The sequence below is a fragment of the Salmo salar genome, chromosome ssa17 (assembly GCF_905237065.1).
Source record: "Salmo salar chromosome ssa17, Ssal_v3.1, whole genome shotgun sequence".
In the NCBI taxonomy this organism is placed as follows: domain Eukaryota; kingdom Metazoa; phylum Chordata; class Actinopteri; order Salmoniformes; family Salmonidae; genus Salmo; species Salmo salar.
In genome coordinates, this window is record NC_059458.1 from 11821190 (window position 1) to 11839203 (window position 18014).

At 42.8% G+C, this 18014-nt stretch overlaps 1 protein-coding gene and 1 long non-coding RNA gene across 3 annotated transcripts; one reads left to right on the forward strand and one right to left on the reverse strand.

Annotated features, from left to right (window-relative positions):
- Positions 1–277: 277 nt before the first annotated feature.
- On the reverse strand, positions 278–10156 carry LOC106575225 (basic leucine zipper and W2 domain-containing protein 1-A). 2 transcript variants are annotated; one of them, XM_014151596.2, is made up of 12 exons: positions 10002–10156; positions 9215–9288; positions 8930–9106; positions 8598–8692; positions 8383–8448; positions 8126–8261; positions 7717–7826; positions 3715–3885; positions 2361–2507; positions 1602–1740; positions 1170–1292; positions 278–1047 (listed from the first exon to the last, which is right to left on the reverse strand). In XM_014151596.2, exons 2-12 carry the CDS (start codon positions 9276–9278, stop codon positions 1016–1018), a joined length of 1260 nt encoding a protein of 419 aa, XP_014007071.1. In that variant the 5' UTR covers positions 9279–9288; positions 10002–10156; the 3' UTR covers positions 278–1015. The 2 variants fall into 2 exon arrangements, with proteins under 2 accessions (XP_014007071.1, XP_045554750.1); XM_045698794.1 differs by lacking the exons at positions 8598–8692; positions 9215–9288; positions 10002–10156 and having other exon boundaries at positions 8930–9007.
- Positions 10157–17399: 7243 nt separating this feature from the next.
- On the forward strand, positions 17400–18014 carry LOC123728149 (uncharacterized). The gene is made up of 3 exons (XR_006759971.1): positions 17400–17565; positions 17729–17790; positions 17927–18014. It is a non-coding gene; the product is annotated as an uncharacterized lncRNA (long non-coding RNA).

An 18014-nucleotide genomic window follows, 5' to 3' on the forward strand; every position in this document is an offset into this window, starting at 1 on the left:
AGATCAGAATTGTGCTGCCTGTGTAAACACAGCCTGTGTGTGTGTGTGTGTATATATATATATATATATATATATAATCACTCAAGACAAGACCATTTACTGTGGATTGTGTAGTACACTCATCAGGTTTACCCAGTAATAACATTAAGCTGTGTTTGAATTTGGGACCTCAGGTAGAGATGTATTAGCACAGCAGGCAGCCATGTTAAAGTATAGTAATTGATTGCATTGCTACACACCAAACATACAATGTATACCATAAATAATCAAAACAATATGAATAAGTCATCTTTATTTCTTAAAAAAAAAGTAAATTGGTTTAATCAGATTCAAGAAAGTAGTAACCAATATTAATTAGTTAGCTGGCAATTCATCTTCCAGAGAGGATGTCAGTCAGGTCAAAAGGTGGTTCTACCAAGATGACAGTCACTGCACAACGTTCATCTGATCACCAATTCAACTGTTCATTACAGGTTTGTCCAAAAGGCCAAGGTAAGGAAAGGAGCTAACATGAGGATAGGACTACCGGTAAATCCTTTGGCGAGAAGGCAATGACTTGTCATTTTAGGGTGCCTTTAAGTCACACGGCAAGAAGGCGCACTTCTGCAATATTAACAGATACTGCTGTATCAGGGATATCATGGTTTATCAGACTTTAGACTGGATGCAGCAACATCAATAGAGTATCTTAATCATCAAGTAGAATGAAATACTAATTAAAAAAAGGGGGTTCATTTCTGCATCTTTCCAAACAAATCAACACTTAATTTGTTCATTTTATGATTGAGGTTTTAATTCACAATATATGTGAACTATTAAGGGTAAGTTTCAAATAAAATCTAATAAGGAGTGTACTGTTGATATCACAGCTCTTGAATTAAATGTAAATGTTGAAGAGGGGTGAAAGAAACCAGAAGGTAAAATAGAAAAACAGGACTGGGAGAGTCTAGCACTTCAGTAACATTCTACTGCTCCTACTGTGCTGTTTAAAATGCACATACGGAGGCTTGAGTTCTCAGTTCTCTTCCTCCTCCTCGGACTCAGACTCTGGAAGACAGAAAAGAGTCGACTCAAATCAGAACATTACAATTCACATCAACATCAATATTAAAGAGAACTTGTGTTTTTCAAAAAGGTGACTATTTACTATGAAAACGTGTTCTCTTTACCTTCCTCTGCATGCTTCAGCCACTCAACAAATTTCTTCATCTGCTCGAGGAAAACACTCTTTCCTTTAGCAACGTGGGCCTCTGTGTACCACTTAAGAATGGCCTCTTCACTCAAAACATCAGCTGTGTTGGGAGAGGGGGCGAGAACAAGGAACATAAGAATGTTAGGTCAAAGGTCATAAAAGCCAGGGGACCAGGGTTCATTAGGGCACACCATAAAGCCCCAATGGAAAACAAAATTGAATGTTTCTTATTAGACAAGTCTGGGGAAGTCTGTCCCCGTTTCAGTCTATTTTATTCCGTTTGGTACCTAATGAACGTACAAAAATGACATGTCACATGAGAGCTATTGTGCCCTGCCCCCACACACAGTCCATCCCAAATGGCACCCTATTCCCTTTAGAGTGCACAACTTTCAACCAGGGCCCACACCTTTGTAGAGGAGCACCACAATCTTCTGGAAGGCCTTCATGAAGTGGATGTTGTCATAGCAGTACTCCTGGATCTTCACCAGCAGGATGATCTCAGAGGCTCCCTGGGAGGTGAATGCCTTCAGGAGAGGACTGTATTGCTGTGGGGAAGAGAGAAAGACACAGGGTTAGGGTACAGGAGGGTTAGAGACTAGATGATCTCAGCGCCTCCTTGGGAGGTGAACACCTTCAGGAGAGGACTAATGCTGTGGTGGAGAGAGGACCAATTAGTTTCCATGTATCCAATCTTAAATTTACTAAATAGGCAAGTCAATTAAGAACAGATTCTTGTTTGCAATGACAAGATGTTAGGGGCAAGCACAGCAGCAATATAAGCACCTACATTTACATTTGAGTCATTTAACCGATGCTCTTATCCACAGCAATTAGGGTTAAGTGCCTTGCTTAAGGGCACATTGACAGTACTTTCACCTAGTCGGCGTGTGGATTTGAACCGGCGACATTTCGGTTACTTGCCCAACACTCTTAACCGCTATACGGGGGGGGCAAAAAGTGGTTGACTGAACTAAAACCTAATCCCACTCCAATCTGGCCCATATTAGTACCACCCCACCCTCTTCCAATACAGTTCCACAAAACACTAATCTGAAGTTAACTTAGCAGCAACTCATTTAACCTTCATCTAGGTTTGTCTCATTGAGAAATCTTTGGCAAGAGACCTGTTCAAGAACGCAGAAGTCTACAGTTACAAAGCATTTACCTTCAAGTGTTTGATAGATTGTTCGCAGACCAGCTCTTCCTTCTTGTTCCATTCCACACAGCTCATGACACTGGACCACACGATGCCGATCATCAGTTGTTCAGAGATGCTGGTCTTCTTCATCTCCTCCCTGACGTAGGCAATTATCTAAACAAAGCAGGGAACATGTCACTGAACAATGCCCAGCTATCAAGTGTGTGTGTGTGTGTGTGTATATACACACACAAAATATAAAAACACATGTAAAGTGTTGGCCCAATGTTTCATGAGTGGACATTTTTAACAAAAAATCTCCATACTGTATGCACAAAAAGTTTATTTTAATTTGTTTACTTCCCTGTAGGTGAGCATTTCTCCTTTGCCAAAATAATCCATCTACCCGACAGGTGTGGACTATATCAAGAAGCTGATTAAACAGCATGCTTATTACACAGGTGCACTTTGTGCTGAGGACAAAAGGCCACTAAAATGTGCAGTTGTCACACAACACAATGTCACAGATGTCTCAAGTTGAGGGAGCGTGCAATTCCTCTGCTGACTAGAGGAATGTCCACCAGAGCTGTTGCCAGAGGATTTAACGTTTATTTCTCTACCATAAGCCATTTTAGAGAGTTTTGCAGGTACTTCCAGCCTCAGAAATGCAGACCATGTGTAACCACGCGAGCCCAGATCCACCTCCACAACCATGTTCTTTGCCTGCAGGATCGGTAGAGTCCAGCCACCCGGAACGCTGATGAAACTGACGAGTGTTTCTGTCTATAATAAAGTCCTTTTGTGGAAGAAAACTCCTGATTGGCTGGGTCTGGCTCCCAAGTGGGTGGGCTGATGCCTTCCCAGGGCCACCCATGGTCATGTGAAATCCATAAAAAAAAGCCTAAAATGTATTTCAATTGACTTATTTCCTTATATGAACTGTACAGTGCATTCGGACCCCTTGACTTTTCCACTTTGTTACATTACAGCCTTACTCTAAAATGGATTTAAAACATTTTTCCTCAATCTACACACAACATCCCATAATGACAAAGCAAAAACTTTAAACCCTTTACTCAGTACTTTGTTGAAGCACCTTTGGTAGCGATTACAGCCTCTAGGCTTCTTGAGTAATACGCTAGAATCGTTGCATGCTAGGAATATGGGACCAAATACTAAATTGTTGACTACTTTAATACACAAGTGAATTTGTCCCAATACTTTTGGTCCTCAGTCTCAGTTGACAGTGTGCACTTTAACCGGTCATTGTATCATTTCAAATACCAAGTTCTGCATGCAGTAGAGACAAAAAACACAAATGTGTCACTGTCCCAATACTTTGAGCCCACTGTATAAGAATAATAGAGAAGCCGGCCCTCACATCTTTGAAGTTGTCCCCGCGGGCCATCATCTCCTGGAGCTCTTTCTGCAGCTCCTTACGGGACCCGATGGCCTCCTGGTTCCTGGCAAAGTCTGACAGCTCCTTCAGTCCCGCATCGGTGAAGTACTTAGAAAAATGCTCACAGCTCCGCTTGTTGGCAGGAAAGAGCTCCTGTGACAGATATTAATACAAGTAATTAGTTCCAATTCAAGATTTTGTTTTAAATCTAAAAGGCCTATATAAAAACTCTTAGGGCTGGTTCAACAGACAATCTCCATTGAACATGCTTTTTAGACTATAACTAGTCTTCAAGGGATAGTTCACCCAAATTACAAAATTATACTTGCTTCCTTACCCTGTAAGCAGTCTATGGATAAGGTACAACAAATATCCATGCTTTGGTTTAGTATCCCTCTCACAATTTCAACATGCTAACATTTCAGCATTTGTGGCACAAATCCCATTAAAGTCATGGGAGCGAAGGGCATTTTTCACACGTCATGTCCAAATCATCCAAAAGTATCTAAAATTGACTGTGAAGCTCAACAAAGTCACTCAGAGGATTTGAAAGTGGTGTGAAATGTTAATATCGGTCCCATTGACTAATGGGATTTGTGCCACAAATGCTAAAATGTTAACATATGGAAACAGTGCCAGGGATACAACCAAAGCATGGATTGCTGTCATGCCTTGTCCATAGACTGCTTATAGCAGGTGTATCAAACTATTTCCATGGAGGGCCTAGCGCCTGCTGGTTTTTCCTTTCAATTAAGACCTAGACAAACAGGTGAGGGGAGTGCCTTACTAATTAGTGACCTTGAGTCAATCAAGTACAAGGGACGAGCGAAAACCCGCAGACACTCGGCCTTCCGTGGAATTAGTATGACACAGGGCTTACATGGTAATCAAATCAAACTTTATTTGTCACATGCGCCGAATACAACAGGTGTAGACCTTATAGTGAAATGCTTACTTACAAGCCCTTAACCAACAATAGTTAAGAAAATAAGTAAAACACTTTTTTTAAGTTTGAAATAACTAAAGAGCAGCAGCAAAATAACAATAGCGAGGCTATGAGTCAATGTGCAGGGGCACCTGTTAGTTGAGGTAATATGTAGGTAGAGTTAAAGTGACTATGCATAGATAACAGAGTCGCAGCAGCGTAGAAGGGGACACAAAATGCAAATAGTCTGGGTAGTCATTTGATTAGATGTCTTATGGCTTGGGGGTAGAAGCTGTTTAAAAGCCTGGGTCGTACGCACTAGCCTCTGTAGTGACTTGCAGTCGGAGGCCGGGCAGTTGCCATACCAGGCAGTGATGCAACTGTCAGGATGCTCTCGATGGTGCAGCTGTAGAAACTTTTGAGGATATGAAGACCCATGCCAAATCTTTTCAGTCTCCTGAGGGGGAATAGGTTTTGTCGTGCCCTCTTCACGACAGTCTTGGTGTGCTTGGACCATGTTAGTTTGTTGGTGATATGGACACCAAGGAACTTGAAGCTCTCAACCTGCTCCACTACAGCCCGGTCAATGAGAATGGGGGTGTGCTCAGTCCTCCTTTTCCTGTAGTCCACAATCATCTCCTTAGTCTTGATCACACTGAGGGAGAGGTTGTCCTTGCACCACACGGGCAAGTCTCTGACCTCCCTATAGGCTGTCTCGTCGCTGTTCAGGCCTATCACTGTTGTGTCAATGGCAAACTTAATGGTGTTGGAGTCGTGCAATCATGAGTGAACAGGGAGTACAGGAGGGGACTGAGCACACATCCCTGAGGGGTCCCTGTGTTGAGGATCATTGTGGAGGACGTGTTGTTACCTACCCTTACCACCTGGGGAAACGCGTCAGGAAGTCCAGGATCCAGTTGCAGAGGGAGGTGTTTAGTCCCAGGGTCCTTAGCTTAGTGATGAGCTTTGAGGGCACTACGGTGTTGAACGCTGAGCTGTAGTCAATGATTTGCATTCTCGCATAGGTGTTCCTTTTGTCCAGGTGTGAAAGGGCAGTGTGGAGTGCAATGGAGATTGCATCATCTGTGGATCTGTTGTGGCAGTATGCAAATTTGAGTGGGTCTAGGGTTTCTGGGATAATGATGTTGATGTGAGCCATGACCAGCCTTTCAAAGCACTTCATGGCTACAGATGTGAGTGCTACGGGTCTCTAGTCATTTAGGCAAGTTACCTTAGTGTTCTTGGGCACAGGGACAATGGTGGCCTGCTTGAAACATGTTGGTACTACAGACTGACAGGGAGAGGTTGAAAGTGTCAGTGAAGACTTGAGTTGGTGAGCGCATGCTCAGAGTACACGTCCTGGTAATCCGTCTGGCCCTGCGGCCTTGTGAATGTTGACCTGTTTAAAAGTCTTACAACGGCTGCGGAGAGCGTGATCACACAGTCGTCCGCAACAGCTGATGCCCTCATCCATGTTTCAGTGTTACTTGCCTCGAAGTTATTTAGCCCGATACCTGCCCAGTGACACGAGCCTCTCAGCTGTGCTTCCCTTTGTAGTCTAATAGTTTGCAAGCCCTGCCACATCCAACTAGCGTCAGAGCCGGTGTAGTACGATTCGATCTTAATCCTGTATTGACGCTTTGCCTGTTTGATGGTTCGGAGGGCATAGCGGGATATCTTATAAGCTTCCGGGTTAGAGTCCCGCTCCTTGAAAGCGGTAGCTCTACCCTTTAACCAGGTGTGGATGTTGCCTGTAATCCATGGCTTCTAGTTGGGGTATGTACGTACAGTCACTGTGGGGATGATGTCATTGATGCACTTATTGATAAAGCCAGTGACTGATGTGGTGTACTCCTCAATGCCATCGAAAGAATCTCGGAACACATTCCAGTCGGTGCTAACAAAAAAACAGTCCTGTAGTTCAGCATCTTCGTCATCTGACCACTTAAAAAAAAAAAAAATATTGACCGAGTCACTGGTACTTCCTGCTATAATTTTCTCTTGTAAGCAGGAATCAGGAAGGAAGGCGAGGGAGAGCTTTGTGGAATAACGGTGGTCTAGAGTCCGTCCCCCCCCTCTGGTTGCACATTTAATATGCTGATAGAAATTAGGTAAAACTGATTTAAGTTTCCCATGCATTTAAGGTTCCCGGCCACTAGGAGCGCCGCCCCTGGATGAGCGGTTTCCTGTTTGCTTATGGTGGTATACAGCTCATTGAGTGCGGTCTTAGTGCAGCATCGGTCTGTGGTGGTATGTAGACAGCAATGAAAAAATACACATGAAAACTAGGTAGATCGTGTGGTCTACAGCTTATCATGAAATACTCTACCTCAGGCGAGCAAAACCTTGAGACTTCCTTCCTACAAATATACATAGGCCGCTACCCCTTGTCTTACCAGAGGATGCTGTTCTATCCTGCCGATAGAGTGTATAACTCGCCAGCTGTATGTTATTCATGTCGTTGTTCAGCCACAGGACTCGGTGAAACATAAGATGACAGTTAATGTCCCGTTGGTAGGATATACATGCTTTTAGTTCGTCCCATTTATTTTCCAGTGATTGTACGTTGGCTAACAGTACGGATGGCAAAGGCAGATTAGCCACTCGTCGCCTAATCCTCACAAGGCACCCCCGATCTCCTTCCGCAAAATCTTTCTCTTGTTGTGAACGACAGGGATGAGGGCCTGTTCGGGTGTCTGGAGTAAATCCCTCTCGTCCAACTCATTAAAGAAACATTATTTGTCCAATTCCAGGTGAGTAATCGCTGTTCTGATGTCCAGAATCTCAATTCGGTCATAAGAGATGGTAGCTGCAACATTATCTACAAAATTAGTTACAAACGCAAAAATAAAAAACAATAGCACAGTTGGTTAAGAGCCAATTAAACAGCAGCCATCCTCTCCGGCTCCATTAAATGTTGTAAGGAAACGTATGTCACTTTGGAGAACCATCCCTTTAATCTGTGTTGAGGAAAGCGCCACATACTCTTCTATATGTATTGGTATCCTTGGAGGGGGAAAAAAATCAAATAAAAATCAAGTAAGGAATTGTAGCTTTACCATCAGCCTGTTGTCCATGCCAACTTTGCGGAGAGCGACAGCAACAGCGTTGATGTCCCTTTCATAGATCCAGGACTTGAACAGTTTCACAGCAAAGGCTGCAGATACCCCTGCAAACAGTCATAAAGCAACAGTCAAAGTAGCAGGTACCCTGCAATGAACAGCACTCAAATCACTATTTTGTATGAACTAAAAACGTTCATTTCAGAGACATTGGGTTCATAAAATGTTTTAAGTTGTTTGAATACTGTGTCCATTTCAGAGACCATTTAACAAAAAGGTGGCTATCCAGTGAATAGGGTCATGTTCATCAGGTCCCACCGTAACCAAACATTTGTCAAAATGAAAAACAAGCAGCTCTTATTGGACAGGTCCAGGTAAAGACAGTGGTGGGCTGGCAGATACTCACCCTCTTTGACCACGTTCTCGTTGAAGAGACTTCCAATGACAGCGGCTGATATGTTTCCATTGGCCAACAGAATGCCAGTGAGCATGGCCAGCTTGTTGCGTTCTGATTCGGTGAACCCTTTTAAAAACAGCAGCAACTGTGGAGTAGATATAATAATGAGCCTGCAGGGTAAATGTTTTAGTTCTTTGTTGTGGAAATAAAATATCCCATTCCATCAGTGCCAACTGCCAAGCAAGAGTTCAAACCAACTGTCTCACCTTCTTGATCTCCTCCTCAAACCCTTTCTCCAGGTACTTGTAACGCCGGATCAGCTTGTTAAAAACCTACAAGTCCAAAACAAAGGAAGATGTGAAATTGTGGTAAATTCATTATACAGCATTGATTAGCTGGGTAGAGCTTCTAGACAGATGTGTATATGTATAGTTGGATATAGATACTTTCCCCTAATAAAATGATTTCCACATCCTTTTACCTGAGCATATGCTTGCATTGTCTCAAGGTCCTCTTGTGCCGTGAAGAGGCAGAACTCTGTGCGGGTCAGGTCATCAGATATACTACCTCCTGGGGCTGCAGACAGGTGAAGGGGGAGAAAGGAAAGTGTCAGCGTGCTGATCTGGACAACAGCAGCTTTCCAAACAGTATGGAAACTGACTTCCAACACTCCACTTCCTCAAACTTTCCTTGAATCCTCTTTCCTTCTCAAAACACATTGTAGAAGAAGGTCAGATGGGTGGGACTTTGCAAGGAGGCACGGGATCCCTGAAAGTTACTGACTTTCAACACTACTTAAAGATCTGTACTCACCAAGCATTCCGCCAGCCACCAGGATGTCAAAGAGTGTCTCTGCATACCGGCGGTAGTCAAGCTTGGCGCCAGAGGCATCAAGGAATTTTGCAACAGCTTCCAAATCAGAGCCAGTTTGATTCAAGCCTTGTACGATACTTTCTTGAAACTGAGTAGGGTCAAATCTCTCCTTTTCATCTGTTGAAAAACATGCCAGGATTTCACCACTGGTAGCATTTTGACATAACTAGTTGAACCCAAAAAAAGTAGTGGTCAATTGGTCGACAATGAAGATGCCCAACTTACCTCTTTTCCTCGTTTTGAAACGCTGGCCGGTTAGCGTTGGCTTTTGCTGCTTTTGATTATTCATAAAAGACACTCTGGATGAGAAAAGTTTAACATTAACGTCTGAGTGAGCACGGTCAAGATAACTAGTAAACATTAGCAGGCCATGTATAGCTAGTTGGAAACGTGCTCTGCCCAACAGGATTTATGTAACGTTAGGCCCATGCGAGCCAGTCAGAGCTATGCTATGCCTTGTTCTGGATATCTTTTAGCAAGCCACACCTGGTAATTTGGATAACTGGCAAAGTTAACATTGTTTTATATTCATCATGACAAAGCTAGATTACAATCAAAATGTAGTTAGGTGAAGTTAGCTTGCTAGCCTGCTTAGTTGCCATCCAAGATGGTAGGCTTTATTGTGAGCACGGGGACCTTCCCCCATGCGCCTGTTCAGCCAGGCCTTGCTTGTTCGTGTGGCACCTGCTAAACTCCCATAGCAGCTAACAAGTCACCCTTTCCTGTAATGCAAACAAAACTTGAACCAAAGGACGTCTATATGGCAACTAGGTGTCTCTACAGTGGGTAGTTCCTTAAAACATGTGTTTCAACGTGCCATATCTAACAAAGTCAGTTCTCCCGACATGATAGCTAACGTTGTTAGCTATTTAGTTTGCTAGGTAACGTTAGCCAAGTTGTGCTTGCTAGCGAACAATGCCTGAAAAAGAACTCTAGCTAGCCAATGTTAGTTTAAACAGACACGTGTAGATTAAATTGTCAACCGAATGTGCAAAGTATGCAGGTCACCTACCGAAATTTATGCAGATAAAAAAACGGTTAGAGAAAGAACAAATTCAAACACCCGATTTCAGTTCTATCGACCTAACAAAAATACTCTTTCCGGAACCAACCAGTGACCGGTTTTCGCAAGTACGCATGCGTGTTTAAATACGGCTCTATAGTGTATATGTAATGTTTCTTTGTCATGATATAACTTTCTTGATAATGTGTGTAAATGATTGTCAAGCTCAAGCCATGTGACATTGGTCAATTCCAAAGGTATTTAAACTGCCACAAATGATAGTTCCGAGTTTCAGATTGCTGCTTTTGAGTAAACGTCAATCATGTCCTCCCCCAACAGTTGCTATGAATTGATTTTCTATGTCATATCAAATTAAACTTTATTTGTCACATGCGCGGATATAAGTGTAGACTTTACCGTGAAATGCTTACTTACAAGCCCTTAACCAACAGCGCAGTTCAAGAAGAGTTAAGAAAATATTTACCAAGTATACTAAAATAAAAAAGTAACACAATAAGAATAAAGAGGCTATATACACAGGGCACAGTGTGCGGGGGTACAGCTACATTGAGGTAATTTGTACATGTAGGTGGGGGTGAAGTGACTATGCATAGATAATAAACAGCGAGTAGCAGCAGTGTACAAAAGGGAGGGATTATGGTGGTCTGCTTGGAACATGTAGGTATTACAGACTCGGTCAGGGAGAGGTTGAAAATGTTTGTGAAGACACTTGACAGTTGGTCCACGCATGCTTTGAGTACACGTCCTGGTAATCCGTCTGGCCCAGCAGATTTGTGAATGTTGACCTGTCTAAAGGTTTTGTTCACATCGGTTACCGAGAGCGTTATCACACAGTCATCGAGAACAGCTGGTGCTCTCGTGCATGCTTCAGTGTTGCTTGCCTCGAAGCAAGCATAAAAGGCATTTAGCTCATCTGGTAGGCTCGCGTCACTGGGCAGCTCGCGTCTGGGTTTTGTTTGTAGTCCGTAATAGTTTTCAAGCCCTGCCACATCCGACAAGCATTAGAGCCGGTGTAGTAGGATTCAATCTTAATCCTTAATCCTGTATTGCCGCTTTGCTTGTTTGATGGTTCGTCTGAGAGCATAGCAGGATATCTTATAAGAGTCTGGATTAGTCTCCCGCTCCTTGAAAGCGGCAGCTCTAGCCTTTAGCTCGATGCGGATGTTGCCTGTAATCCATGGCTTCTGGTTGGGATATGTACGTACAGTCACTGTGGGGACGACATCGTCAATGCACTTATTGATGAAGCCGATGACTGAGGTGGTGTACTCCTCAATGCCATTGGATGAATCCCGGAACATATTCCAGTCTGTGCTAGCCAAACAGTCCTGTAGTGTAGCATCCGCATCATCTGACCACTTCCATATTGAGCGAGTCACTGGTATTTCCTGCTTTAGTTTTTGCTTGTAAGCAGGAATCAGGAGGCTAGAATTATGGTCAGATGTGCCAAATGGAGGGTGGGGGAGAGCTTTGTATGCATCTCTGTGTGTGGATTAAAGGTGGTCTAGGATTTTTTTTCTCTGGTTGCACATGTGACATGCTGGTAAAAATGTGGTAAAACTGATTTAAGTTTGCCTGCATTAAAGTCCCCGGCCACTAGGAGCGCCGCTTCTGGGTGCATTGTTTTCTTTGCTTATGGCCTTATAGAGTTAGTTGAGAGCAGTCTTAGTTCCAGCTTCGTTCTGTGGTGGTAAATAGACTGCTACGAATAATATCGATGAGAACTCTCTTGGTAGATAGTGTGGTCTACAGTTTATCATAAGGTACTCTACCTCAGGCGAGCAATACCTCGAGACTTCTTTAATATTAGACATCGCGCACCAGCTGACAAATAGACACACACACCCCCCCTCGTCTTACACCCTCACCCCTCTGTTCTGCCTGTGCATGGAAAATCCCGCTAGCTCTATATTGTCTGTATCGTCGTTCAGCCACGTCTCGGTGAATCATAAGATGTTACAGTTTTTGATGTCCCGTTGGTAAGATAATCTTATTCATAGATCATCAATTTTATTTTCCAATGATTGCACGTTATCACGAAGAACGGATGGCAGTGGGAGTTTACTCGCTCGCCTACGGATTCTCAGAAGACTGCCCGATCTGCGGTCCCTTTTCCTGCGTCTTTTCTTCACACAAAAGGCGTGGATCTGGGCCTGTTCCAGTGAAAGCAGGATATCCTTCTTGTCGGATTTGTTAAAGGAAAAAGTTTCTTCCAGTCCACGGTGAGTAATCTCTGTTCTGATGTCCAGAAGTTATTTTCGGTCATAAGCATAGCAGTGTCGTGTCTTTGGGCACCATTAACTGAATACATGTTTATCAAAATAACTCCCTGTAATTATTATCACGCGATTAAACTGATTAATCATTTAACTGTAATTAATTAGGAGATCGGGGCACCAAGGAAAATATTCAGATTACAAAGTTATAATTTTCCTAATATAACTTTCCTATATTATAACATTAAATATTATATTATAGTATAGGTCGATTATCTTCTGGTTTAAATGGTGTATTTTACCTCGCGCGCGCCTCATTCCAAACGTCGTAAATTGTTGTATGTGCACGAACCCAGTCTTTACTAAAAGTCATCCATACATCAATTGTCTTAAAATCATTTATTTACTAAACTAAGTAATTCACAGAAAGCAAAGAAACAGTAATTATCGTCACAAAGAATTGGTAGAGAAATGTGCCCTAGTGTGCTAAACCGGCATGGCTGGTGTCTGGTTAAACAAAGGGTCATAAAGGGCAGCTGATGAGGCACACAGAGTTCATTAATATTAACAATTGATATGCTAATTCTTCGCACATGAACGCTCACTCATTCGGGAACAATTGCAATCAATATATATTTACGCTCAGTGTGTGTCGGGATCCTTGTTGGAGAGTTTTTGTCCTGTTGGAGAGTTTTTGTCCACGTTCTCTCTCTCGGTTACAATGGATCTTTCAAAGCGACATTCATTAGCGTCGTTATAGAATGGATGTTTCGTCGGTCTTCGCATTCGATGATACCGAATTCTCGCTGCAGACTAGTACTTAATATCAAAGACTTGTTCTTATTCTGTATCGATAGTTTAACCATGTGGTATGGTTAAAGTTCAGTAGAGGAATACATGGTCAAACCTATTGGCCAACTCGTAATGGAGTGGAGGCCTGGTCTGAAGAAAGTAACCCTGGGTGGGGGTTTTATTCGGAATGACAGAAAAAGGCTGTCTCATGACGCCAGGTCTTGTCTGTGTCCCTGGGGGCGTGCCGATGACTAAGTTAAGCTTTGAACAGAAATACAATTCTATCACATTAACATCAGTACAAAGCCTCTCAACATATTCCAAATAGCTTTAATCTTATTAAATCATTGTATACAACCATTTAGATGCAAGTCCCATAGCTGAGGCTATTATATAAACCTTAGTATGGTAATATGGTACTCTGTCTCAGTGCTTGAGGCGTCACTACAGATACCCTGGTTCGAATACAGGCTGTATCACAACTGAGTCCCAATTGGCCCAGCGTCGTCCGGGTTTGATCAGCCGTCATTGTAAATAATATTTTTTTCTTAACTGACTTGTCTAGTTAAATAAAGGTTAAATATATATATTTTTAAAATCAGATCTTTTGCCAATAATGGAGCAAAAGATCCGAATGGGGCTGCCTGTGTAAAAAAAAGCCAGACTGCTTAATCATATTGGATCAACACTGTATTTACTCTCCATTATATGTTGGTTTGACCATTTATACTGTACTGGTCTTTTGGAATAACATTAGGCTACATTTTCAAACTGCAGAGGACAGTATATTTTCCTTTTGCTGAGCAGCTCAATTGACAGGACAATACAGTGCCACTGACACGGCCCGCTATCAAAACCTGTGGGCTCTCCTTCACCGAAGCTAACATGAGTAAAACATTTAAACGTGTTAACCCTCGCAAGGCTGCTGGCCCAGACAGCATCCCCAGCCGCGTCCTCAGAGCATGCGCAGACCAGCTGGCTGGTGTGTTTACGGACATATTCAATCAATCCTTATCCCAGTCTGCTGTTCCCACATGCTTCAAGAGGGCCACCATTGTTCCTGTTCCCAAGAAAGCTAAGGTAACTGAGCTAAATGACTATCGCCCCGTAGCACTCACTTCCGTCATCATGAAGTGCTTTGAGAAACTAGTCAAGGACCATATCACCTCCACCCTACCTGACACCCTAGACCCACTCCAATTTGCTTACCGCCCCAATAGGTCCACAGACGACGCAATCACACTGCACACTGCCCTAACCCATCTGGACAAGAGGAATACATATGTAAGAAAGCTGCTCATCGACTACAGCTCAGCATTTAACAACATACTACCCTCCAAACTCGTCATTAAGCTTGAGACCCTGGGTCTCAACCCCGCCCTGTGCAACTGGGTTCTGGACATCCTGACGGGCCGCCCCCAGGTGGTGAGGGTAGGAAACAACATCTCCACCCCGCTGATCCTCAACACTGGGGCCCTGCAAGGGTGCGTTCTCAGCCCTCTCCTGTACTCCCTGTTCACCCATGACTGCGTGTCCATGCACGCCTCCAACTCAATCATCAAGTTTGCAGATGACACTACAGTGGTAGGCTTGATTAACAACAACAACGAGACGGCCTACAGGGAGGAGGTGAGGGCCCTCGGAGTGTGGTGTCAGGAAAATAACCTCACAATCAATGTCAACAAAACAAAAGAGATGATCGTGGACTTCAGGAAACAGCAGAGGGAGCAGCCCCCTATCCACATCGACGGGACAGTAGTGGAGAAGGTGGAAAGTTTTAAGTTCCACGGCATACACATCACGGACAAACTGAAATGGTCCACCCACACAGACAGCGTGGTGAAGAAGGAGCAGCAGCGCCTCTTCAACCTCAGGAGGCTGAAGAAATTCGGCTTGTCACCAAAAACACTCTCAAACTTTTACAGATGCACAATCGAGAGCATCCTGTCGGGCTGTATCGCCGCCTGGTACGGAAACTGCTCCGCCCACAACCGTAAGGCTCTCCAGAGGGTGGTGAGGTCTGCACAACGCATCACTGAGGGCAAACTACCTGCCCTCCAGGACACCTACACCACCCGATGTCACAGGAAGGCCAAAAAGATCATCAAGGACAACAACCACCCGTGCCACTGCCTGTTCACCCCGCTATCATCCAGAAGGTGAGGTCAGTACAGGTGCATCAAAGCGGGGACCGAGAGACTGAAAAACAGCTTCTATCTCAAGGCCATCAGACTGTTAAACAGCCATCACTAACTTTGAGTGGCTGCTGCCAACATACTGACTCATCTCGAGCCACTAATGAAAAATGTATGTAATAAATGTATCACTAGCCACTTTAAACAATGCCACTTTATATAATGTTTACATACCCTACATTACTCATCTCATATGTATATACTGTACTCTATACCATCTACTGCATCTTGCCTATGCCGTTCGGCCATCGCTCATTCATCTATTTTTATGTACATATTCTTATTCATTCCTTTACACTTGTGTGTATAAGGTAGTTGTTGTGGAATTGTTAGATTACTTGTTAGATATTACTGCATGGTCGGAACTAGAAGCACAAGCATTTCGCTACACTCGCATTAACATCTGCTAACCATATGTATGTGACAAATAAAATAAAATTTGATTTGAAATTGAATAGTAATTGTCATTTACGCAATGCAGTTGTCTGGTAAATATATATTGTGTTTGTGATATTTTCTATTATTTCTATGGTTAGTATGAGGAAATCATATCACTTCAACACTGTAAGAAAATATTAAACAAAAGGCTGCATTGTAAAATGTATAATTTTGTATAATCTATAGTTTTTCTGCATTGACATATTTATTATGCAGTATTCAAAATATTGATGCATATTCCTCCAGTCCTCTCACCTCAAAATGTTCACTTTTATGTAAAGCACATGATTGTCAGCAGACTGATACACCAATACCCTGATTATAGTCACAGATAATACTATAGATTAGATGCAGAGAGTATGACATTCTCAAGCCACCCGTGATATCATTTTGACTCTCCAGGGTCCTTTCCTGTCTCCAGGGACTTTCCTGTCTCCTGATGTAGATATGCCTTGTTACTGTTTTCTCACAGACAGAGGCTTGGTTGTCTTAGAATAGATTGTGTTTGTGTGTGTGTGTGTGTGTGTGTGTGCTTTGACGGATGTACATATTTCAGATCTTAGAGAGGAATGCCAATCCAGAGGAGGTGCTCCTCAAATTCCTCAGAAGGAAAGGTACTTCTCCTCAACAAAATAACAACACCTTTTTTATGTAAATAACAGCACATAATGTCTATGTTCATCAAATGTAATTTTATTGGTCACATACACATTTTTAGCAGATGTTATTGCGGGTGTAGCAAAATGCGTGTGTTCCTAGCTCCAACAGTGCAGTAGTATCTAACAATTCACAACAATACACAAATCTAAAAGTAAAAGAATGGAATTAAGAAATCTATAAATATTAGGACGAGCAATGATGGAGTGACATTGACTAAATACAGTATATACATATGAGGTGAGTAAAGCAGTATGTAAACATTATTAAAGTGACTAGTGTTCCATTATTAAAGTGGCCAGTTATTCTGTCTTTTTTTTACATTTTAGTCACTTAGCAGACGCTTTTATCCAGAGCGACTTACAGTAGTGAATGCATACATTTCATTTATTTATTTATTTTTCCGTACTGGTCCCCCGTGGGAATCGAACCCACAACCCTGGAATCGCAAACACCATGCTCTACCAACTGAGCCACACGGGACCATGTATATATGTATATAGGGCAGCAGCCTCTAAGGTGCAGGGTTGAGTCGCAGTGAGTCATTTCAAAATGCTTAGCCAAAATCATCTACATGTATCTCTTCTCTATATAGTGCTTTTAACTGGGACTAAGTATGGTTGTGGAGGGAGTGGCTGTGGGGCCTGCACGGTCATGGTGTCCAGATATGACCAACTCCCCAACAGAGTTCTGTATCCTTTCGTTCTAATACTGCCCTCACAACTATATGTGGGAAGCAAACCATTTAATTTAATATTTTACTAAATAACACCGCCACAAAATATCATGACTGAGAAACCCAGTTTTGGGGTAAAGTGACTGGAATCTTCTTCAGTTTGCGTCACACTATTCTATTCCATTCGAGACGGCACTGCTTGTAATATCCTTGACCTCTGATCCTAGCCACTACACTGTTAACGCCTGTCTTCAGCCCATCTGCAGCCCATCTGCACACTGCACGGGGCTGCTGTGGTAACAGTGGAGGGTATCGGCAGCACCAAAACCAAACTGCATCCGGTTCAGATAGGTGCAACTATAGGGTTATATAGGGTTTTGTGATCCTAAATCCTACAAGTGGAGCTCTCCATTCATTGTAAGGAAAGCTGATATGTCTATGTTCTTCAAGGAGCGTATAGTCAAGGCCCATGGGTCTCAGTGTGGGTTCTGTACTCCAGGCATGGTGATGTCCATGTACACTTTACTGAGGAACAAACCACAGCCCAACATGGAGGACATCAGAGAGGCTTCTAGGAGGTAATTTCTCTATATTTTATAGATAAAATATAAAACATAGGCTATTTACTATTATTGTTATTTTTATAATATTGAGTAGTCCAAAGGTTTCTACAAAAACATTAGTTGTAGGAGCTAGCTATTTTCAAACACTATTGACAGTTTTTTGACCACATTCTCAAAGGAAACCTCTGCCGCTGTACTGGCTACAGGCTGATCATTGATGGATTCAAAACTTTCTGTGATGTGAGTAATGCCTTTAACCCATTTCCACAAGCTAGTTGTTTGATTCAAAGCACATGTCTCTTAACCAAAATGCACATGTTTTGTCTTTTTATTACTTTGACACATGTTCTGTAAAATGCATGTTACATATCACTAGGTAACAGAGAATGGAGAGGGATGTTGCCAGAATGGCCAGAATGGAGAATAAGGGGGAAAGTGCTGTATAGAGAATGGAACTAAGCAAC